The sequence below is a fragment of the Anastrepha ludens genome, chromosome 3 (genome assembly GCF_028408465.1).
Source record: "Anastrepha ludens isolate Willacy chromosome 3, idAnaLude1.1, whole genome shotgun sequence".
Taxonomy (NCBI): Eukaryota; Metazoa; Arthropoda; class Insecta; order Diptera; family Tephritidae; genus Anastrepha; species Anastrepha ludens.
This window is the reverse complement of record NC_071499.1, coordinates 31,517,336-31,542,918: the sequence shown is the minus strand read 5'-3', so window position 1 is coordinate 31,542,918 and position 25,583 is coordinate 31,517,336. Positions and strand designations below refer to the sequence as shown.

General features: G+C 37.2%; 2 protein-coding genes across 2 annotated transcripts in view; one reads left to right on the top strand and one right to left on the bottom strand.

Annotated features, from left to right (window-relative positions):
- The window catches only part of LOC128857340 (uncharacterized), a 116,111-nt gene that overhangs the window by 7,563 nt on the left and 82,965 nt on the right, over nucleotides 1-25,583 (bottom strand). Inside the window, exons 3-8 of the mRNA XM_054093053.1 lie at nucleotides 12,871-13,351; nucleotides 12,583-12,793; nucleotides 11,679-12,511; nucleotides 11,408-11,609; nucleotides 11,062-11,335; nucleotides 10,125-11,003 (exon numbers count right to left, since the gene is read on the bottom strand). Coding sequence (XP_053949028.1) covers nucleotides 10,125-11,003; nucleotides 11,062-11,335; nucleotides 11,408-11,609; nucleotides 11,679-12,511; nucleotides 12,583-12,793; nucleotides 12,871-13,351 — 2,880 coding nt within the window. The remainder of the gene's footprint in view (nucleotides 1-10,124; nucleotides 11,004-11,061; nucleotides 11,336-11,407; nucleotides 11,610-11,678; nucleotides 12,512-12,582; nucleotides 12,794-12,870; nucleotides 13,352-25,583) is intronic.
- Nucleotides 6,406-7,747, top strand: LOC128857341 (uncharacterized). The gene is made up of 2 exons (XM_054093054.1): nucleotides 6,406-6,853; nucleotides 6,930-7,747. The coding sequence occupies exons 1-2, from the start codon at nucleotides 6,721-6,723 to the stop codon at nucleotides 7,430-7,432; spliced, it is 636 nt and encodes a 211-aa protein (XP_053949029.1). The 5' UTR covers nucleotides 6,406-6,720; the 3' UTR covers nucleotides 7,433-7,747.

Genomic DNA, 25,583 nt, shown 5'->3' with positions numbered 1-25,583 from the left:
AATAAGGTCTAACGTGAAGTAATTATTTAAATGCTTATAACTAAATAAAATAAGCAGAAGTAAATGTAAGCTAAAATTTTAGGTCCGTCTTAACAATTCGTTGGCTTTTAGAAATTTGTAGACAGTCAGTATATTACTTGCAGATGGCTCTTTAAGAAAATCAAGTGCGTGAGAGGATCCAAAGAATTGTTGTTGCACTGTAGATTTTTACAAGATTGTAGAATGGGGTCTAAGGTTGCGGTTTCGTCACAAAAGGGGCAATCGGCTGGCAGCGTACCTTGGAGGAGGTGTGCATGTGTGAGAATAGTGTGGCCCATCAATCAATGAATTGATTGCCCTCACAGAGAAGATCACAGAACTTTGGAAATATAGTACTATCATGTTTATACATACCATCATTCCGGACCAATCACATTATATTAATATATGTATGAATTAAAATTAACATATTTGATTGAGTTATTGTCATATATCATCACCCCAATGCATTATGACTATTTTCAAAATCTTGATCATAATGAAAAAAAGTTAAAATATATTAATATGATAGTATGAGATACATACATATAAATAATTTTGGCTGAATGGTTAATGTTGAAATAAAACCTTTTTATTTTGTTATGTATTTTTTTTATTCTTGAAGTACTAAATAAATATTTCATAAAAAGAAATTTGTTTGTTTCAGTTGAGCTCCCGTAGTTAATATTTTGTAAATATGTATAAGATTTTTACTTCGAATTCGAAACTAAAATTTTACTAATCGCATTAAAAAAATTATTACACTATAAATTGTAATCAATTTATGGGTAAAAAATACAAAGCTAGTGTAATAGCATATATCCATGGGTATATTCAGAAACGCATTATAATGCGCAACGTACTTTTGCAGTGTTGGCAATGAGTTCAGAAATGCAAATATGGCAGTACTGCAAATGCACCGCGTTCCAAAACGCCATTTTTGTATCAAACGGCACGCATTATTTGCAGGAAAAATTTTAATACTGCCGCTGATTACGCTAATATGATGTCTGATGAAAAGTGAGTATAAAACTAATTTTTTTAGCTTTTAATGCAAAGATATATTAAACATACGTTATTTAAACAATATTTTATTACATTTTTCTTGATTTTAGCGATTATCTAAGTACATCGGAAGTAAAGTTGCTTCTCAGAGTCCGACTGAGGATGGAAAGTGAATTTGCTTCAGGGAGGAGGAAAAAGAGTGTTTTGTGGAATAAGGTGGCGGAAGAAATAAAAAAAGTGAATAAAGATTTGAAAATAGACGGGCAAATCGCGCAGCGAAAATTTTCTAATTGTTTGAAAAAAAATTTTTTTTTTTTTTTGTTTTTTTGAAAATTGGAAAAGTAATGAATTACAATCACAATAAATTAAAAAGCATTAGCGACTAGGAAAAAAAGGTTTATTTTTGGGAATTTTTCGTTTTAATGAACATCTTACTATATGTGATCTTCTTTTTAGCTTTACACGTCTTTTTTTTCTTAAATTTAGCAAAAAACTATCACTTTTTACTTCAGATATATCGTCAACAACTAAACTCAATAATACTTCCATTTTAGTGTAAAACGCGTTCATAAATGCAACAAATCTTTTTGCAAATCGTTAACAAATCTAACAATTGCATCACTTGTCACATTGGCAGTGTTGCCAGCGCTGCAATTACTGCGCATTTATAATGCGTTTCTGAATATACCCCATATTTTTCAAATGCAAAACCCTGAATATAACCACTTTCAAAGAATATTTGTATGGTACATATAATTGGCGCTTACACCCTTCATTGAGTGCTTGGCCGAGCTCCTCCTCCTATTTGTGGTGTGCGTCTTGTTGTTGTTCCACAAATGTACAAAATCTTGTAGAAATTGATGAGGATGTATTTTTCATCAAGTTTCACTCTTTTAAATTTTTTTTTATATTTACCGTTAGTAAGCGTTAATGGAGCCCGTATATACATAGGTCACATAAGTTATTCGTACACCCTGCGTAGACACAAAAAACTTTAGCTTTGTGCAAAATATTTGCTGTGACAATATGTTTTTTTTTTTGTAGGTCAAAGTAAGAATGTTACTTTCCTGATGAATTGCCGCAAACAAAACTCCCGTTATTTCAACTCATACTGAGGGTTTCCAAGGAAAGCAGGCAGACGTAGCAAAAATGCTTTCAGTTCATGATATTGTTGCTACAAAAGTATCAGTAAAAATCGTTGCTGTAAACGAAGTAATATAGGTTTTTTTTTAGTTTTTCTCGCTGATTCAGTTTCAGTTGGGCGTAATATCTCGATTGAAAGTGGCAAAATGGGACGAAGTTCGGATTTACCATTAGAAATGTGTAAAATTGTTATTAAATTGTACATGGAAAACAAGTCTCTGCGCGAAATCGACAAAAAATTGTCAAATCGCATTATACGGTGCAAGGTGTTATTGCTCATTACGTTAATACTGGTAAATTGGAAGCTAACCACCACCAAGCCGGAAGGCGAAAAATATTAGCTTCACGTTCGGAACGCAACATAGTATCATCAGTCCGCAAAATCCCAAAATAACCTCCACGATACTATGGTATGCCGAAATATTCTAGAGCCTTTGCATAAAAGAGAAATCCTATAAACAGTCCGTAATTGTCTGCATAAGGCTGGTTATCACATCAGAGTGGCACGCCGCAAGCCGTACATTTCAGATATTAACAGAAAGAAGAGATTGGAGTTCGCCAAATGTTATATATATACTAATATAAATGAGCCAAATTCTTTTTGGGAAACATCATATTCAGTGGTGAGTCGAAATCCGGATCAGATGGTCCTCTAAAAGCTTGACGAAAAGAAAATACAGAACAAAATGAAAAAATCGTATTCCTACCGTTAATCATTGAGGAGGAAATGCAATGGTTTAGGGGTGCATAGTTGCATCTGGAGTAGTAAAAATGGTTTTTATTGATAATAAAATGAACAAACATCTGTATTTAAACATTTTGAAGAATAATTTACATGATAGCCATCAGAGAACTGCATGGCTCACTGTTTTCTTGAGTTGTTCATACGCTAAATTTCTTGCTCACATTCAGTCAATTGAACCAAAATATTTGGTCAAGTGCAGTCAGCTCATGCAGGCGAACGCTTAGTTCAGCTCAGTCAACACGTATGATCTAATGTCTTCGGCTCAAATCTAATCATTGAACAAAAAACAGCATTGAATGAAATTAGCATCAGCCTTTGCGTTCAAACGATCAAACTTGTTCAAAGAAGTAATTGTCATTATTGTAAATAGCACATGTTCGAGCAAACGAGCGTTGGCGTACAATGCACGCTGTAAATTGCGTTTCGTATTTGAAAGGATTAGTTGGTTTCAGCAATGTTTCCTTATTCACATTATTTTCTTTCGTGTTTTATTATAAGTTTAAAAAAAAAAACAAATATGAAAATATAGTGTTTTTGTTTTAAAATTTTGCTTTTACTTTGCTATCGTTAGTTACAAGCAAAAACTCATGCGGGATTATACGTGTTCAAACCGGCTCATTTGGCTCTATAGCCCTTTTATTCTTGCTCAAAAAAATGAATGTACAGCCGAACGAGCAAATACCCGAAACGGCTGCTATGAAGACGATTGGTGATAACATCGGAGAGCTAAAACGCAGCACATGATTTGATTGAGCCGAAATAAACAATGACAATAACTTATTTGAACAAGTTCGATCGTTTGAACGCAAAGGCCTGTTTTTTTGTTCAAGCGAAGCGTATGAATGTTTTACACTGAGCCGGTGCAGTTCTCTGATAGCCATTAAACTTGGACTAAACAAGACAATGACCCAAAATACTCATTTTATCTCGTGTAAGAATGGCTTATTTACCACTGTAAGCAGCTTAAATATTCACATCAATCACCGAATCTGAACCCAATTGATCATGTCTAGGAGCTCATAGAAAGGAGAATCAGAAAGCACAAAGTAACATCAAAGGCTTTATTAAAGACAGCTTTAAGTGTTGAGTGGGAGAAAATTGCAGCTAATGAAGCCAAGGTATTGGTAAAAGTATGCAACGACGCTTGGAAGCAGTTATTAAAGCTAAAGGTGGTCCAACAAAGTACTTAATACTCGTTTTTTCTATAATTTTTTTAATAAAATAGTCTTTATATGGCTATGTACGAATAATATTTTTGCATAAAATTATGCCTTATTTCGTTATAGCCTTAAGTTATCTAATTACAGAAATGAAATTGAAAGTTTTTGTTCCTTAAATACTGAATAAATATGTTATTCTTTACGAATATATCAAAATTTTGTTCGTTTGTATCCATCGCGTTATCTGTTTATAAGCTGTGAGTGTACGAATAAATCGTGCGACCACTGTAAAACAAAAACTTTTCATAAATGGCGATTTATGCCAAAAAAAGATTAATAAAATGAAGTATTTGTTTACTTTTTTCACAGTCACAGTAGACTTGTATATTTTGTATGTTATTTTGGCTAATTTTCTTGATTAGTTAGTTAAATATCGCAGTTTTTGTATTTTTGAAAATTAGCATTACAAGGAAGATGGGCGAGGGTATTGCCTCCTTTTTCTCATTTTCAATACCAACCGTCCAGAAACAATATGTATATATGTATGTATGTATGTGTACCGGGCTTCCTTGAAAATTTGCTACCCATAGAACTAATAGACAGATACATAGGCAGACTAGAGAAATGTCATTCTAGACATTTCGATATAACCGTTGCTTATAAAAAGGCTTTTAAGTAGGTATAGAACTAGAACGGCTTCGTTTTTGTATACCCAATATTATATTTTAACATAATAGGTCCTCATTTTAAATTCACTTCAATTATTTACAGACATGCATATGTATGTATTTACATACTTACATACAAATGTATGTACACATATCTAATGAATGAGCTAAATAAAACCTTATAAAAACATTAAATGAATAGTCTATAATACCCCTCCTTAACACTGCAATCAAATGAAGGTGGATGCATGCAGTGTTTGTTGTATTTACTAAGCGATAGTTGAATGTGGTATGCAGTGATAATGACACATCCATTTCAGGTCCAACGGCCGCCAGAGAAATAAGAAACAAAAAAGCAACCAACATGAATGAACATGCAGCAGCATGTCTGGCAAACTAAGAGAGTAAGAGAGATATTGAATGTGAAAGAGAATGTGTTGAAAGTGGTTCGACAGCTGGCTTGGATTGTACAAGTAAAATTTAATTTTGAATTTGCACTCGCCAAGTGAGCAATTGAATAAGGTTCCTCTTTTGTTAGTGACGTATAAACGTACTTGTATGTATGCATGTGTGTATACACTGTAGTGCAGTGAAAAAAACTAAATTTACGAGTCACATTACATGAATAATATTAACAAAATGTTCGTTAAAGCAATATTCGGCTGAGAGAAAGGATTTTGTTATTGTATTTTATTTTATTTGCTTTACTTTATTGTACCTACATATGTATGTATGTACAGAGCTGCTGTTTTCAGTTTAACACAAAAGAAATATTTACATATATATACATATAATATTGTATAAATATCAAATTAAATTAAAAATTACGAGAATAAAATAAAAATATGTGTGTACATATGTACTGATTTTATTTTTTTCTCTAATTTTTAATAATATTATATGTATTTCTGTTGTGTTTAACTGTAAACAGCAGCTCCTCAACAGTATCTTACTTATTCTATAATTGAAGTTTTTTTTAAGTTTGGGGCTTTAATGTATTATCATTTTTGATAGATTATAAATTATACGTACATAAATATTAAAAAAAAAAATTAAGCGAACTTTGAAAGCATTGCAATTTACGATACTCACTGTATTTAACCCGTTGGGCACCCGGATATGGCCAGATTTTTTTGACTTTGGACGTGAATTTAACAAATTCTACTACAGCTAACGACCTGAGCTTCCAAGTAGCTTCCTAAAGTTAATTTCCCATCCATTTATGGATATAACCTTTTAAAAAGGATCCTCGAATAGGACAAAAAAGATCAGATCAGGGTACCCAACCGACGGTTTAAAAACGATGTCCAACGGAGGGCTAATTTAAATTTAAATATGGTGCGTTTTGTTTTTGCTTTATGTTATGCTGTTTATTATTATTTTTTTTTTATTGCATAAGTCCTCCTCCATGTCATTATTTAATTTCAATTTATTTTATTTTCATTAAATTTCACTTTACATAATTTATTTTAACTCAAAATATATCTTGTATTTTTTAGAGTGTCCGACCAGTTTCAATTTATTGCATTCAAAAGTATCAATTGATTTTTTTCCGCTGCTATCTTTTCACATCCAAAACAAGCGCCAGTCAAATCGCACGTACCAAAAAGAGGGGAGCGCTTGAGATTACTTTTCTTCATTCAAGTTCCGTTATTGCAATTTCTGAGGGTGGCTTTTGGGTATTTGTACATTGTTCGCACGGCGCTACATCTGCATTATTGCATACATACATACATACATATATGACGGGTAAATAGATACAACAGCGAGAGAGCAGCGAGTTCGTTATTTTTCTTACAAGAGCATAGCGTTAAGCTACCGTAAATACGAGTACATTGAGATCATCCCTACTCACCTAGCGTACAAACATACAAAGAAACCGACTTATTGCCTGACAAAACAAATCGAGCCGTTAAAGTGAACGCACGCGCAGTGCAGCTGTATTTATGGAACAATCAAGAGAAATTGCAAGTGAAAATAAATGAAATTAACTGTTTTTTTAAATATTTCAAGAAAAATGGTTGAAGGAGGTGTTTTAAAAGTTTGCTATCGTAAACGCTTGTCTATCATCCACTATGAGCCGACCAATTGTTACGACCAGATCATTAAATTGAGTAAGTATATGCATACATACATATGTATATACATATGTATTTAATTATTAATTCAAATGGTTTTTTCTCGCTTCAGTTATTCAAAGCTTCAATATTCCCGCCTCACATGAACGTGCGCTGCTGATCTCCACCGAAAATGGCAGAATTTTTGACAGGCTACTCTTTGATTACTTTCTAACACTTTTCCCCAATCCCAGCATCATTTTTTACATACGGTATGATTACAATCGCGCAGTGAGCATTTTGCAATCAATACAACAACAACAGCAACAAGAAATAAAAACAGTAATAGAAAGTAGTGATATTAATATGGAAAAGGAGAAAAAAGATAATACCGAGTGTGAAGCAGACAAATATAAGTTTACACCGGTGTTTCGCATGAATTGTTTTATATACGAATATCCAACTACTAAGATAAAAGCGGAAAATAATAGTAGTAAGAAACAGAAGTCTAGCAATGTGAAGCACTCACCACGAAGCGAGTTCATGAAACGTGTGAAAAAGCATTTGCAAATTGGTGAATTGAAAAAGCGCACAAGAAAACCGTTGGCACAGGTAAGGCGCATTATGCGAGTGTAGAGATGGGTGTGCAGAGATGACTGCAAAAATAAAGCAACAAGACAGAGGCAAAAATACGACTAAAAATGAACCTCGGGGATTTTGTTTATGAAGAAATGTTCTAATTTATTCCAGCAACAAAGGAGATCAGATGGTCTGCCGTTGAATGTATACAACTTTGAATTACTCATTCCTTTAATTTTATTAAAATACTCTAATCTGTAAAATATTGACTGATATAATCATACCTTTACTCAATTAAGCGAAGTGATAAAATATTTATGTACATACGGATATATACATTTTTTATAGCGTTTATTAAGTTATACATTAAGTATGTATGTATATGGAAAAATATATATATTTAAAATCAAAAACTGCTTGTGTTTTACTCATCAAGCACTAAACAAAGCAACTGGAACTCAATTTGATCAAAAGAAAAGTGAACCAGATGATGTTGATGAAATGTAGACTCAACAAATGTCATACCCGTTTCCGTGTGAAAATAGAAGCGAAACTAAAATTTTAATAAACAAAGCGCCTGCCACCAGGCCACATTCCACAGGTAGTAGTAGTAAAATAACTAGTTTAATTTTTTTCTATCTGTTACCTCTGAAAAAGGTCAATTTTTTTTTTAAATTACGCTAAACCGTCAATCTTTGTTTATAGATGTTTACATTTTTGCGGTCAAATGCAAAAACAAAATGAATTACTCTTGTTCTTTTTACTTTACTACCCGTTCAATGAATGCACCTTGATTGACATTGAGCGAGATGCAAGAACGATAGCTGAGAGTTACGACAACCGTGAATGCGCTTCTGGCTGTGATGCCGCAATAAATATGAGTAAACAAGAAAGAGAATGGCATTGTTGGGGGAATTTGCTCGTGAATAACAAAATAAATGAAAAACAATACAACAACAAGTTGAATATAAATATACAATATATAATTACGTCAGCCAATCAACTGATTCTGTCAAATTCACTGAGAGCAGCACAGCGGTTCGCGGTTCCCCGCTTCTTCCACTGCGACGGCGATGCAAACGAAACAGAGCCATGATTTTGTCAATACTTACTTACGATGGACTGCTAAGCAAAACTAAGGGGTTATTTGGTTTAACGTCATTGAAAGAAATTGATTAAGCTCTTAGGGATACGACAAGCTTTTGGTATCAGAAAATTATCAGTTTTGAAACCAAACTCTAATTTCAGTGTAGATTCTACAAATTATGATATGGCATCTTATTTATGAGCAAAGATATGGGAAGGGTGAAACATTAATCCTTTTTACTATGGCAATGTCTTATGCCAATATTTGGAGCATATAACTTTGAGGCGCATCACAAAGGGTGTGTTCGTAAATGCAACATGACGCGCAAACTACAATTGCATAACAATCAGAACGTTCAGAAATGGCAATATTGCAGCACTGCAATAATCAAGCGTTCAAAAAGACAACAATTCTATCAGTTGTCACTCATAATTTCTATCAAAAAATTGTTTACTGCATTTAACTACGATGTCTGATGAAAAGTAAGCAAAACTGTTTTATTTTAATTTTTGTATTGAAATTTAGTTAAATTATGTTAATAATAATTGTATAAATTATTATTTTTAAATTTTTAGTGAAAATCTCAGTAATGCGGAGACACAGTTATTGCTGAGAGTACGGTTGAATATGGAGGACGAGTTTAAATCGGGTAGAAGGAAAAAAATGTATTGTGGAAGAAAGTTGTGACCGAAGTTACAAATGTAAATCCCAATATAAGACTGGACAGCACCACAGCGCAGAGAAAATGCTTAAATCTCTTGGTAACGTACAAGCGCATTAAGAAAAGAAATAATTCTTCCGGTAGAGAAGCTACATCCTGGAGGTATTTTGAGGACTTCGTTGAAGTTTATGGTACAAGGCACTCAATGACTCCGCCAACAGCAAATTGTTAAAGTGAAACTATAAATTATTAATTTTCATAAAACTTATAAAACCTTACTTTAAAAGTGGCCCAATTCATCCGAAAATGGGAATAGAAAAGGTCCTCGGGAAACGAATTTATTGTTTTAATAAACGATTTGTTTTTAGGTATTTTTCTTTTTAAAGACAAACATTTGTACTAAACATTTTTCTCTTTGACTTCAATAGCCTTCTTTTTCTTAAATTTAAAGAAAATCTATCTTTTCTTTGCTCACAAATTTCGTCTAGTGTTAGATTCAGCAAAATTTCCATTTTAGTATTATACGCGTTCAAAAATGCAAACAAACGTATTTGCAAATTGTCAAAAATTGTATAAGAAGTATCAAATGTCAAACTTGCAGTGTTGCCACTGATGCTTATGCTGCAAGTCATGTTGCATTTACGAACACAGCCAAACTGTACGAAAATGGTCATTGAAAAATAAAAATATTGGAACTCTTAAGTGCATCTGCAATCTCCGGATCATCCCATAGCCTAGCACAATTGTAAAATTGGAGAACTGCTGGTAAGTCTGGAGATACAGAAAAATTATAGGTAATGACGTTTGCTGCAAAAAAAGGAATCCCAGCAGCTTTTTAGCGAAAAATTGAAGCTATAATTGACCCAAATGCTGCATGCAGTAAATATCATTGCAACTATTAAAATAAGGAAACAGATAATCCGATTGATGTCTATTTTTAAAATGTTAATGTAATAAAATGTAAACTTTTTCCCAAATCAAAGAAAATTCATTCAGCTCACCGTGCAATCGTGCTTCTGGTAGGTCGCCTCGGTGCACATACTGTTCACGGTCGCTATGGATATGTTCTCACAAGGTGCCATATCACCAATTTTCAACTGCACCCGCTGCAGATGATCTCGCTGCCTTGACCAGCCCAACGTATTGCAATTTGTCCAAATTTCCTCAACTTTTGGCGGCGCAGGCGGTATCTTACTAGCTGCACCACCCAATGGTGTGCGCCCAGCAACTGCAACGATGCCACCCGGCCCAACACGCACAGGCGCATACCGACCAGTTGAAGACGCAGCACCATCATAATAATGCACTTGTGGCGCACTCTTTGGCAATGGATACTCGTTGAATTTTTGTTCCATTGTTTGTGTCAGCGCTTCGGCATGTGGCATTTGTGACGCCGCCGCTTCAGAGTGATCAAAATCAAAACGTGCGTTTTCTTCTCTATTTTCCGCGCTGGTGTTTATTCTAGAAGTATCAGCTTGATCCTGTTCCACCGCTGGCGAAACGAAGAATTTTTGTGATTCTGCTAGACGTCGTTGGACAGCGCTAATCGTTGGCGGCACTGTCGGCATTTGTTGTTTGCCCTCTAGACGCTCAGCTTTTGGGACAAAAGCACGACGTTTCGCTTGTTGCTCCTGTTTGCGGTGAAGCTCATCAGGCAGGCATATGGGTCGTACGTGATCGGAGAAGTTGACTGGTGTCTCAAGGCGTATCAGCGCTGCTGTAGAGCCTTCCACCGGACTTTTTATTAAACCAATAATTCGACGACGCTGTGTCCACGGTGCATTCGATGAGAGGCGCACTGCGCCAAATATGGCCATCCAAGTGGCGCGTGGTTGGCCCTGAAAACAGGACTCAGTGGTGAGTACCCAATCGCGCGAGATCTGAAAACAAAGTGTGTGTTATAGTAAGTCTTATCAAAAATGCATTCCAACAACCCACCAGTGTTCCATCACAAACATGTATATCCTCGCGATAGAGCGCCACCAACCACGGCCAGTCACCAGGTGAGGACATTTTTGGCAGCGATAAATATTGTTTAGGCGATAATACCGACTGCACACCACACTGCAATTCACCGCAGCCCACATAAAGCACCTGACGCTTCTGGCAATGGGTGCGTATGAAGGAGATTTCCGGTGCATGTGGATCCAGTACGCGCACGTAATCTTCCACAAGCTCGGTATCATTGCGCACTTCAAATATATCCACAGATCTAAAAAAGAAGTCCATAATTTTTTCATAGAAAATCCACATTAAACGGGAAGCTAATGGATTATTTACTTACTCATAGCCAAGTGATTTGCAGAGGGACTCTGCCACAGTTTGCCGCACTATCAATTTGCTATCATCCTCCAGACCCTCTGCGCATAATTTCCCTACAACTCCCTTTTCGGAGAATACAGCAAAACCTTCAGAATGGAAGCGTGGCAAGTAGGGTACCATCGGCTCGGGCTTCAAAAGATCTGCGGCCAAAGGTGCTATAGCAACTATTAAAAAGAAGAAATTTTCGATAAAATTACTTTCAATTCATTGAGCTCATAATTGTAAATACTCACGGCAGTCCTTTTCATCAGACCCATCCGGGCAGTCTGCTTTTCCATCACAACGCGCTTTCCGTGCCACACAAGCGCGTCCTCTACCACAATACAGCGCGTTTCCCGTGCAGAAAGTACAAGTGCGTTCATCTGAGAAATCTGGGCAATCCACGAAACCATCACAGAGTCGTGGGCTTTGTGCATTGTTCTGCAAATCGTGCGCGCAATGCGGCTTGTGATGGCAACTTTGTAAGCCCGTCGATTCTGGGAATGTTTCGCAATCGAAAAATTGCTTGAAGCGCGCAGGCAGCCGACTACCGCAGCCCTTCATGAAGAGCTGGCAATATTCGCGACACATAACACCTGGCGTGGGCTCGAAAGAGCCATGCGTGTCACAAGGTGGCTGCAATAGGCGGCAAACGAAGTCGAAAGCTTCACGAAAACACTCCGCATCGACTAATTCACGAAAAGCGATCACATCGGCTTGCACTTCTTCAAACGAATGATGACCCAATAGATTCGGATAGGTTGTAATGTTATAACCGATCGAGCGGCAGTAGTTCAATTTTAGCGGTTCACAACGACGCGGCGGCTTAGGTGTGGTAGTAATGATCTCGGTGGTCTCATCTTCGCCGCCAAGTGGTGAAGAGGACATAATGGGTTCCTCAATTAGGCCTGTAACTTCTTTGATGGTTAAACTTTGCGGGTCAACGGTCATATTGGCAAAGTATTTGCGGTGCGGTGAGTTTATCTCTTCTGCGAAGAGCGCTAACAGGTCGGCGGTCGATACGAGACCAGCATATGGGTCGAAGATAAGATTAAAATGGACGACAATCTCATTAAAGTCCTCCGTACTGTGATTGAAAAAAAAATATTCGAACTTTGAGGCGATACGGAGAGGTACAAAATAATAGAACAAACTTACCCATCCAATGCCAGTATCTCGCTGCCCTCGTAAGCTTCACGTAAATCAGAGCGCTTTACTATCAAATTTAGGCGTTCTCGGAAATCTCGTGCTTTGTGATTAAATCGCAAGGAATTCTGATCCGCCAATTCCATGGACCACTTGTCATTCATCACTAAAAACTTGCCGCGAAACGTCCGATCCGGCAATGGTTCAGGGCGGAAGTATGTATCTAAATAATGCAAATGCGTATTGATATAAAAATATAGAAGCAGTCGGAATATTTGCACTTTGGCTTTTCCCACTTACATCCCACATAAACGAATGCGCTGGCCACTAGGAGGGCGACTAGAAAACCTGCTATCACTGCACAGCCGCACTTTTGACTATCGCCCAGCTTACGGCGTGTGAAACGTATATCCGAGTCTGTGGATAGGACTGATTCCGATTTACGTCGATGTCCAACGCCATTGGTGTGTGTGTGATTGTGTCCATGCCCATGCGCGGGTGGAGTGCCCAATTGATGGTGGCACAAATCGGTAAGGCCATTTGCCGTCGCACCATTCGCCAGCCCGTTACTACTAATGTTGTTGTTATTGCTGTTGCTGTTGATGTTGCCATTGCTGTTGCTGTTGCTATTGCCATTATTGCTGGTGTTGTGGCTGTGGTTGTGATGTGGTTTGTGGTGGCGCGCGCAACGCGCATTGTGAAAGACCTTTTGCGGTTGCGCTTGCACATTTAAACTATTTCCGGTTGAATCGCGATGACCATTCGGATTGCATTGAATGCCCTAAGAAAGCAATAAAAACAATAAAATTGGAGATTATTGAATTTAATTGCCTAATAGTTACTTGCAACATACGTTTGGATTATAATTATCATAAAAATCCCAATGTACTATTAAACTTAAGCGTGAGTATGTGTTCATACATGTATGTATGTATAAATGTGCAAAATGGTCCCCCTAATGTTTGGAATCTGAACCAACAACTTTTTTTACTTTGGCAGCTTTTGGGTTGGCAACTAAGTAATTGCGGAATTTTTTTATAAAATCAAGGACAATTTTTTCATGGAACTAAATAACTTTATTCTGTAATGTATCGTCCATTTTGATCAATGACCTTTTGCCATCTTTCAGGCAGCATCATAATCCCACGCTCATAAAACTTCTGGTTTTTATTAGCAAACAACTGAATCAGGTACGATTTGATATCATCATCATTATTGAAATTTTTACCATTCAAGGAGTTTTGTAAAGATCAAAACAAAAAGTAATCAGATGGTGCAAGGTCAGGACTATATGGTGGATGTGGCAAAACATCCCAACCAAGCTCCAATCATTTTTGCCAAGTGGCCAAAGATGTGTGTGGACTTGTATTGTCATGATGGAATACAATACTTTTTCGATTTGTCAATTCGGGCCGCTTTTCTTCAACTGCATTGTTTAATTTCGTTAGTTGTTCAATGTAGACATCAGAATTGATCGTTCGGTTGGGTGGTAAGAGTTCAAAGTAGACAATTCCTTTGTAATCCCACCAAACGGATAACAAAACCTTCTTCACCTTTTGATGATATTTGAGTTGGTTCACCTGGCCTGCTCCACGATCTTTTCCGCTTGATATTGTTGTAAACAACCCATTATCCATCGCCAGTTATCAGTCGGTTTGATTTTCATTAGGTTTCTTTAGCAAATCGTAGCTGTTAATGCGTTGCGTTAAATGCGTTTCTTTCAGTTCGTGAGGAACCCATGTGGACCAACTGGATCAACTGGACGACCAGAGCGTTTTTCATCTGTGAGTGAAAAATCACCAGAACGGAATTTGGCAAACCAATTTTGACACTGCCGTTCTTTTAAGGCTTCGTCACCATTAACAGCACATAACTTTTTATGAGCTTGCGATGCGGTTTTCCCTTTGCGGAAATAAAAAATCAAAATATGACGAAAATGTTCCTTTTGATTTTCCATTTCTCAACGAACACCAAACGAAAACTACGCAACCGGTCAAAAAACTGTTTTTACTGATTGACAGATGATTTGCCAACTATTAAATAACAAAATGTGTTTTACATTTGCAAACCTAAAAATTCAACTGAAGCCATCTATGAGTGAAATCCGCAATTACTTAGTTGCCAACCCAATAAAATAGCCGTCGAAAACTTAATTGATGCTTAGAGATTTACAAAATAAGGCGCCTCAACAAAGTTTGCCCAATGGACTCAAGAACGCTTGGTTGAAAATGGATATTTTTACCCAAAATCCATCTCTTTAAAATAAAGCTTATTTTGGAGCTTCAGTGGCTATGTGACAGAAAATGGAGCTATGCGGGCGTCAGAAAATCCACAAGTCACCATTTTTCCTCCTTTTTTTAAAGAGGTGTACAAGCAATGAAAAGTCTTAATCAGTGTGGGACTTTAACGCCACTAAAAACTCTTCAAGGCCGACGCTTCATCCTACAGGGATACTGATTTGATGATAACGTCTGGAGGCCGTCGTGAGTAATAAGCTCAATCGTCAGTTACATTTGTTTCCTACTGCATTTTATCAATACGGCAGTTTTTCTTGCTGTGCGTTCGTCTAGCATCATTCCTTCGCCCCCAATCACTGTTGCGAAGCTCCACGATGTGTGGCAAAAAGCTTGCACCGTCCTCCACTTTTCATCCGACTCAAGCATTTGTGGGACTAGATTATTGGGAGTTACGAGCACACCAATTTTATTTGCTAGGTCTTCGCGTTCTTTATCGAAACCGCTGCAATAAAAGGCCACATGTCTCACCTTCGCCCCAGCATTCTAGGTCATAAGGACTGCCTTTTGGGGACTAGTCACATTTTGATTGCCATTCAGCTATTGTGGGTGAATGCTCTGCTTATTTGAGTTCATCTGTCGACTAGGGAACCTGTGAGCAGTACAACTCCTTCTATTCATTTGCTGCATTTTGCTGATGTTTATTGGCATTTTGCTAGCTTTGACACTTTTTTCTTCCAGACAAGACTGGATAGGCGTACAGCATTACAGAGTCTATCACTATGGAAAGAATTTTTCTACCAGCGCCTACCCAAAAGCGCGTTATTAACCTTTGTCACCTTCACACTAACAGCTGTAAGATGTTCCCGGAATATTAGTCTGAAATCAATGCACACGCCAAGATATTTTATAGACTCCTGGGGTTCTATATTGTGACCACCAACTGATATTGACAGCTTTTTTTCTGTTTGCTTCTACTGATCAGCACCAGTTCTGCTTTTTGCGCAGCTAGTTCCAAGCTGGCGCTATTCAACCACCTCTGTATCCTTTTTATGGTATCATTGCATGTATTTTGCAGTCTATTGATATATTTATCAATCCCTACGAGTGCGATATCGTCGGCATATCCCACTACGGTTGTGTCAGCGGGCATCTACGTTTTAAGAATGTCATCGAGCATAACGATCTATAGTGCTGGTCCAAGAACAGATCTTTGCACAGACCTGACACGCAGTAGCTCTTTGGCCTCCCCTTTGTATCATATTGCAGTACTATCTAGCTGCGAATGATTCTAGTAAGGTAATTTGTTACCGAGAAACTGCTGAGTGCATTCAAAATATTTGCCTAATTGGCCCAATTAAATGCATTTTTTATATCTAGCTTTACTACTGCACATTTTGCTCTGCCATACCATCTTTATTGCATCAACAGTAGATCTGGCCCTGCGAAAACCGAACAGCTTGTCTTACAGACCTGCTGGTCCTTCCAGAAACTCCTATAATCTTTCACTTAATATTCCTTCGTATACCTTCCCAACGGTATCGAGCATATAGAGAGATCTGTATGATGAAGGCTGACCAGGCTGCTTTCACTGTTTCAGCAATAATACAAAACGCTACTTTTTCTACCTCTTCGGGAACGTACCTTCGGTCCCGCACAAGCTATACAGATTAAAAAAAATCGCCCAGATTTGAGTACACTGCAGCTTTAAATACAACATTCGGTATGCCATCCGGCCCAGGTACTTTATTGTCATTAAATCGCGCCAAAGTGCTTAATATTTTTGGCAACGAACCGCATTTTTCTTCAGTTGCGTACAAACTCTGCTACTTTCCTCCTCCCTCGTCCTGTGGAGGAAAAAGTGAGATGAACAGCTTTTCAAGCAATGCTGGGCAAGTTGGTTGAGCTGATCGGGATCTCTTTCTTCTTCTTCTTCGTCTTCTTCTTATTCCTTCCTGCTTCCTTCACAGCTTCTTGCCATCGATCTCGATTTACAGCCACATCCCTCCACCATTTCACACGCATTTTCCAAAGATCAGCGTCCACATCTTCTAGCCATCTTTTCCTCGGGCGTCCCCTTTTTCTTTCTCTAATTGGACGAAGGTCTAGTACCTTTCTCGTTGATCGCTCCCTTGGCATTCCAGCCATCTAAGTCGTGAAAGCTTATAAATCGTATTATAGTTTCTTTCTTAACTATGTCTTCCAGTTCGGCATTGTGCCTAATGCGATAAGTGCCATCTGCCAGTCTAAGCGGACCATAGATCTCTTCTTTCAAAGCACACTAGCTGTTTTGTCTCGTTAGCTTTCAGCGTCCATAGTTCATAGCCATATGTAAACACAGGTCGCATCAGTGCTTTCTACATTCTTAATTTTTGCTCACGCGATAATATTTTAGATCTGAGATCTAAAGATCTCTTACTTCGGACATGAATATTTTATGGGCAATTCCCCTTGGGTTGTCATCCACGTCGGTGACCATTTCTTAAAGCATTCATGTTTGCTTGCTTCTATACCTTTCCTTCACTTCAGTCGGTGTGCTCGAAATTCTGCCGACAGCTCTTCGAGCATTGGTCATCCCTCACTCTTTGAGATCGTCTTCTTGTTTTGTTGCATGTTTCGCGCAGCTCAGCTATCTCATTCGACTACCAATACACCGGTTGACTAAAGCAACGACAACGAGTGATTGTATAGTACGGTGCCATTGAGCCATCTTTGATTTTACAAAAATGAAGAATAAAGTCACTGGCAAGCGTTATCGCGCCTTATTAACTGATTTTTATGTTTTTACTCAAATTGAAGTAGGAGTGATTCATTTTCAAAAAACGATAACAGAGTAAAACGTAAGTACTTCTTGACAAAAAAAATATTTTCATGGAGTCGATATACTCATCTTTTATACTCATTTTATACTCATATTTCTTGACGGATAATAATTTTCCGCTTTTCAACTGTTTTCTATACTTTACAACTAAACAAGCATGAAATTGAAGTTGTCCTTGGTGAGATAAGCGCGAAAATCAAGAAAATGCACGGAAAATTTGGGCTGACAGAATGCGCTACCGTGAAGCCAGCCATAGAAGCCATTGCAATGAAATGCTGTTCTTCGCTAACTCTAAATATTCATGCAGCTCTTATTTACATTTGATCTTGCTTACCATATCAATTCGCCTTACGCAAGCGCATGGTAAGTTTCCATTCACTTTCAATGGCAACTGCACCTGCTGTGCGGAATGCTGCCGCAGGGTGCTGGGTAAATAGATGTGTATATGCACACGTCTAAGACACTACACAAATAAATACTTCATCAACTTTTGCCCCCGCTCACAACATTGCAAGAATTTATGTATTAGCGACCAGAAACGCGTTCTTCGTTCAAGGTTGACTGCCTCACAACATCAGCCGTTGAATTCAATTCTAGTGGCTACAAGACCAGTCTATAAAGTAGGTAGAACAAGTTTAGGTGAGTACTTAAAATTAATTTGAGAACATTGCAATCGTGGTAATAACGCTTGGTTATTTTTTTCGTTAGGTCAAAGCTTGCATTACTGTGATCAAAGCAATAAAATTACCAATTAATTAAGCGCAATACAAAGTAGAACTAGCAGGAGTAAATTTAATCGGAATGTTTGCTATTAAATGTTGTTTACAATATCATGCCCATAGGAACTTAAAGCTAGGACGAACGATATTTTCAGTTAAGCTAAAAAGCGGCTCATCGCTGAACTTAAGCCTGAGGCCTGAGCGCGTGATGAACACTTTGCACAAACCGTCGATTTTCCTAATACAACTGTACGATTTGTAAACGTTGCTGAGGCGTAAGCCTTTCTATGATAAAATATCAATGAATAATGAAAAAATTATGTATTTAGTTTGACTGTAGTCATGCGTGATCTGTCAAAAAACCCTTAGTGGAAAAAATAACTCCAATCTGATCAGTCTTTATAACCTTGAAGGGCTTATGGTTTCACGAGAACTTTATTAGCATATTTACTTCAAGTTTAGTATTTATTAGTATTTAGTATTTATTGTAGTACTTAAATTTTATATTTTAAATTTTAATTTTTATCACATTTTTTTAAATAAATACATATACATATATATTCATATGTTGATTCTTCTTTATATATAAAATGTTTGTCTGTATGTCATCGATGAACTCAAAAACTACTGGACCGATTTTTATAAAAATTGGTATAGGTATATGTATATGGTATGTATTTTTCCACGGAGAAGGTTTGTGGAGTATGCTCATTGATGCCACTCGCCACCAGGTGGCGCTGCATAGTAGCAACTTCTGCCCCGTTCAACCGATTGTCATAAAAATTAGTATGACCCTGTATTTTTCCACAGAGGAAACGTATATGACATGTTCATGACTTTGATTGAAGACATATCGCAAATACAAAAGGGTCCCAACTCAAAATGTACCTTCTGCTCAAATATGAACGAGTCGTTATCAATAAAACGGTCCGCGGATGACATATGGCAAAAATAAATTTTTGGTTTTTTGGTAGGACTGTTATAAGCTTACATGGCAAATTTTAGCGTGATATGTCACATAGTTTGTTTTCTGTGCCACTGTAAACAAGTCAAGCTCGAGTGTGGAAAATTTTGAGTTGTGACCCTTTTGTATTTAGGGTGCGATATGTTTCACAATCGCTAACAAGGCACTGGTGCAACTGGGAATGCCTGCTTCAAACCGACCTGCAAACAACCTTTTCGATCGTGATATGCAACGAGAAACACACTATGATTCTGACGAACTGGGGACATTCGTTAGAACAAATTTTCCGCAGTTAATTCCAGAACAACGCATTGCGTTTGACAGAATTATGCGTGCAATCACAGAACAAAACGTTGGACTGTTTTTCATAGATGCCCCCAGTGGTACAGGCAAGACTTTTCTCCTTTCACTAATTTTGGCAACTATACGATCAAAAAAAAAAAAATATTGCACTGGCTATTGCATCATCTGGAATTGCGGCAACTCGTTTGGATGGTGGCCGAACAGCGCATTCAGCTTTGAAACTGCCGTTGAATTTGCAAAACACTGAGGCACCAACATGCAACATCAGCAAAATTGTCTTTGATAACTAACATGCGTGTACAACTACAGCGGAATGCATCGGCTGGAAATTTTGCGAAACAATTATTGGATATTGGAAATGGGCGAATGGGCGAATGGAAATTAATTAATCTACGCAATGTCTCACCATGCCAGCAAACTTCTCTAAGATCACAGAAAGCATCGACGAATTTTTGCAAAAAGTTTTTCCAAACATTGCACAACCCTCAGTGGCTCAGTACGCGTGCTATATTAGCAGCCAAAAACATCGGTGTCAATACCGTCAACAACGACGTGGTTGTCAACTATCCAACTGAATTCTTGAATTCGCTTGATTTGCCAGACATGCCGCCGCACATTCTTACATTGAAAATTGGCGTACCCATCATTCTTCTTCGAAACATAAATCCAACATGACTTTGCAACGGAACCAGACTCTCAGTCAAGAAACTGATGAATAATGTTATCGAGGCAACAACAACTGGAAAATTCAAAGGTGAAGACGTACTGTTGCCACGTATCCTAATGATCCCGACAGATATGCCATTCGAATTCAAGCGTTTACAGTTCCCGGTGCGACTCGCTTTCGCAATGACTATTAACAAAGCACAAGGACAATCGTTACAAGTATGTGGCCGAAAACCTTCTGATTTATTCGTCTACGCACCAGATTGAAAAACAAAAATATTGTGTATCCCATAGCACTTCAGTAAACATCGACTTGAAACTAAAATAAACAAAATCAATAAAATGGTTTAGAATAAATTGAATATTTGTGTACTGATTTTTCTTTAAAGTTATTTTTCTTAAATTTATTTTAGTTGTTGGCGTAGCGCGCCGGGTACAGCTAGTATAGATATATTTTCAGTTATGTTTTTCCTAAAACAGGTTGGCCAAAAAAAAAAACAAGTTTGCTTAAAACATTTTATTAATTCCCCAAGGTTGCATGCAGTAGTCATGTTTAATTTCCACTTGCATGTCTCAAAAGATTTAATAACGGCTTGTTATTCAATTAGGCAACATCGCACACCGAGGAGATCAAGCAATCCACAAGTACCCCCTAAGAAAAAGAATTAAATTGATCGGATGTGCAACCAAAGCTCAATGATCATAATTAATTCTAGCAAAATAATATCTATCTAAAAATAATATCTAATATATCAATATTCTATTCTACAACGGCACTCGAAGTGCCGACATGACCACCTTTTGCCTTGACTATGGCCTTGAGACGGTCCAGCAACGAATCGCAAGCTGCCGGAATGTGACTTGCAGGTATTTTGGCCCACTTGCGGACAATGGCTTTTCTTAGCGCATCGAGGCTGGTGAATATTTTAGTTCGGACTTAGCTCTTCAAAATGGCCTAAAGAGAATAATCCATTGGATTCGCGTTTGGTGAATTTGGGAGCCATTGTGTGGACGTTATGAAGTTCGGAAAGTTGTTAATTAGGCATTCTTGGTGCACTCGAGCTTTGTGAGACAGTGCCAAGTCCTGTTGAAACGTCCAAGGTCTGCTATCGCAATGATTGTCTGCCCACAGCTTCAAAGCAACCTCCAAATTACTTTCCAGATTATATTTGGCATTTACCTTGACGCCAGGCTCGAGGAAAACGATTGGAGACCAACCATCTGCGGTTACAGCGGCCCAAACCATTACCGGATGCTGCCTCCTGGTGGCCAATCGATGACTCCAATTCTCGTATGAACGGTCGATCAAATAAACCCCATCGTTTTGGGACTTTACGAATTGCGCAATTTGAAAAATTTTCTGGCTAGAAAACACAATGTTTGGAAATCGACCACTTTCGGCCAAGCGAAGCAACTCCTTCACTCTCTCAAGTCTGACTTGTCGCTGCTTCGGTGTGAGATCATGCGACTTTTGGATCTTGGAAGGCTTAACTTTTAGATCATTTTTCAGTATGCGACGGATGCTAGGATCAGATATTTTCACGTCTTTCACCATTTGATTGACACTTCGTCGGGGATTTCGCTCAAGTCGTTTCTTCACTTTTTGAACCATTTCACGTGACGTTGCGGTATTTTGATAACCACCTCCATGACGTTTCGCGATGCTACCAGTATCATTGTAACGAGTAATGGTGCGATAAAAAAATACTTTATTTACTTTAGGTGCTCGAGCTCACGAACAATCGCTGGTTGTGATTTTGAATATAATGAAATCACACTATTACGTTTGAAATCCATTACTGATTTTCTTTTTCTGCTTTTACTCTCGGCAAAATGCTTCCGCGCGCTTGCAAACAATACTCTGGACTGTCATTTAGCCAACTAACAGACAGCTGATGCCGGTGCAGTCTGAAGTTGGTTACTCTTCGAGTGCCGGACCTTGTAGTTGGCAGCCCTATATCAAAATGTTTGTGTTTCAAAGTGGTTTTATGTATGGTGCATGTAATAGATCAAGTTCGTCAGCCAAAAATTGATCAGTTTTAAATCGCACCTTGTAGCCGTCTCCACCATTAGTCATGAATGAGTTCATGCCATCATTCCAAGCGTGAAATTAAGGATAGGTAAATTTTCAAAAATCACTTTATGGAGTCAACTAACTCTGTGAACTGACTCTTTGAAAATAACACTTATTTGCATAGCCTACATTGTAGTGGATCATTGTCTGATGAAAATCAGCGGTCACACTTTGAAGTATGAAATATATGAGGAAAATTGTCGAACTGGATGGTTAATATGTACAGCACACTAGACACCTTTCGTTTAATAGAAATTATGGAGTACTTTAATTAAGTTGCATATTTATTTTTTTATATGGGCAAATGCTTTCAAAAAAACAAAATTCCGTATTAAGCAGAATGGCTCAATATATTTGAAATATAGGCCTCTCTTTCCGCCAAGATTTAGCAAGTGAGGAATAGATGAAGCAAATGAACATGTGTCAGAAGCGCGAGAAGAGAACTGCCCCAAATTATATGTGCTGGTAAGGCAGTGCAGCCCAATGAGCTCTAGCCATACTCGCCAGCGGCGAATCTTACTCGATAACTTTGTTGTTGCTTTCGCATACAAATTTTTCGTCAAGTTAATCGAGAATAGAGATAGCGAGCGGAGAAATGGCGAATAGAAAAAGGTCTTTTTTAAGTTTGGGGAAAAAGATATCCATTATTTTCTCGGTAGATTTCTCGTAAGGGATCGATGAAACAATTTGAAGTTTATACTCGTTGTCAAGATAACATTTTATACTAAAAAAATATTTTACTTTTTTTCTTTGTTCCATTCAGTTGTGAGTTACAGTGTGTTAACAATGGAAGTCAACAAAGAGAAAATTCGGTACATTTTAGAATTTTTCTTCGATAAAGGCGAAAATGTAAGCTAGACCGCTGAAATTGTGAATGATGTTTAATAAACATTGTTTTTGGTGCCGATACTGTAAGAGCTAATTACGTGCAATTTTGGTTTCGTCGATTCCGTTCAGTCATTTTTGGTGTTAAAGAAACCTTGGACAATGTCGGCAACATCACAGAGATAATTGGAGTTGATCGGCACGTTAGTAGTCGTAGCATGGACCATAAACAAGTTTTAAACCATTTGCGCAAAATTTTACGGATTTTTTTGCCGGAAAGTGTACCCTTAATATCTTCAGTTCCACACTTTGGAACCGCTTGAGATATCAAAAAAAGCTTCATTTGTGATTGACCCAAGATTAAATATTCAAAATGTCCCCCTATTTCTCAATCTTGAAAAAACCTTGTACGGTTTTGCTATCTAAGCAATATCACAGCTACAAAATACAAGTGAAAAAATGCTTTGAATAGCTCCAATGTATGCAGCTCAATCTGGAGAATCCTTCTTTTGAGTCAAAATTTCGGCCAAATAATTTTGGATATTAATGTATTTGAGCAAATGGAAATTGCATTTTTATATGCAAGGATTTTTAGTTTAAGCAACAGAGCTACATATTTCAATTTGCATTTGAGCATCCCTAATGCTGCATTCCAAAATAAAACAATTTTTCTGGTTGTTGAAATATTGCGTAGCGAAGTTTGTAATTTTTTAGTTGTAATTTTTCTACCATCTCACAATATGGCAAGATATTACCAGCAAGTATTAAAAAAAATCACTAACAGCTGCAGCTTGAAGTGATGCGCATCTAAGCTTTCCCAAATGCACTTTTGATGTACATCTTAAACCCTCTGGTAACGGCTCGCGATATCGTTTCATGTTAATAGAAAAGCGCTTATGAGTATGCAAAGCCATTCAAAGTTTAGAGACAAGGATATGCATGTGTGTGTGCATACGGGCATACATTCAAAAACCAGAAATGCATTTACCCAATTAGTGCCTTTAGAGCCATGCGAAAGGCTCATGAACACGACTATAATATATATTGTTGTTGTAATGATTGGCGTGTTCAATTATCATTTGAGCATTGTTTTTTTTTGTTGCTATTTTTCTTTTTAATTAATTTGCTACTAAAGCATGAACAAAATGTTTGCCACGTTGTGACGGTTCGCTTTGAACTGTGAAGTATAGACTGATGAGACTCGTCTGCAGTAGAAGCAAATTGATTTATGGTATGTTTATGAAAATTTTCTTCACACTTATAAATTAAAATAAATAATAGTTATTCATTAAAATTTAGCAAGAAGCAGAAAACAACGTAAAACATAGCAATAACGGTGAAGCTGATTAAAGCGTTTGTCAAACTCAAAGCTCATTTCCCTTTCCAAGGAGGGGGTTTCTCGCAAGCAAAACACGCAATCAACGGGTGACGAGTACTTGAACTGAGTAACGTTCACAACACTAATTCAGCAGCATCGTTGATTATTTGTATACTTTTTTCGGTTTTTGTTTTTCCATTTGCGGTATTTTTTTATCCACTGCCCCTCAGTCAATGATTTGACAACTTAGCGTGCATTGGCTATAGTTTTTTCATGTTCCTGTTCTTGTTTTAACGATTTGTTGTGTATAATCACTCACACATACATACTCATATTTACTTTTGTTATAATTTTCATGTTATTTATTGTTTGCTTTTGTGATTTGCTGGTCATTGGCTGCAGTATTAAAAAAGTTGTTTCAATTTTTATTAATATTGGGAATGTTTGGGAGAAACGTTTAGGCGGCAATTGTGGTAAAGACTAACGCAATCAACATGCCAAGCTTAATTAGCGAGAATGACGAATATTTTTTTATGTACATACATATTTTTATAGTTTTATAGACATACACATTAGACTGTACCAATTTACAAGAGAAAAAGATTTGTCGTACACCCCTGATCTGAAGTATTTTTGCTGGGCAATTTCGAAAAAAATAAGAACTAAGATAAGAAGGGAAAGTGCTAAGACTACAACGAGGTTCTTGGTGTCAATGAATTTTTAAGCACAACAAAATTTCTTCTCCAGACAAAAAAGTCGCTATACACGAGAGTCTCCTTTTACACGATTCTTTTATACACAAATTTGAAATTACACAGTTCATTAATAATTTTAATACATTTTACTAATAAATTTAAAATTATGCCTTATTAAGTAAAAAATTTGCGTGCAAGATAAGGGCAATAAGCATGATTCAATAATAAAACGTTTGCTCAGTAAGCAGCTTTCTCATTCTCTCTTGACAAATCAGCTCCCTTAGCAACACAATGGGTTACTAACTATAGAAATGTTTGGCAAAAATGGAAGAAAAGTAAAATTTGTAGGAAAAACATTTCGTTTTCAAAAGGGTGTATAAGCACTTGCTCGGTA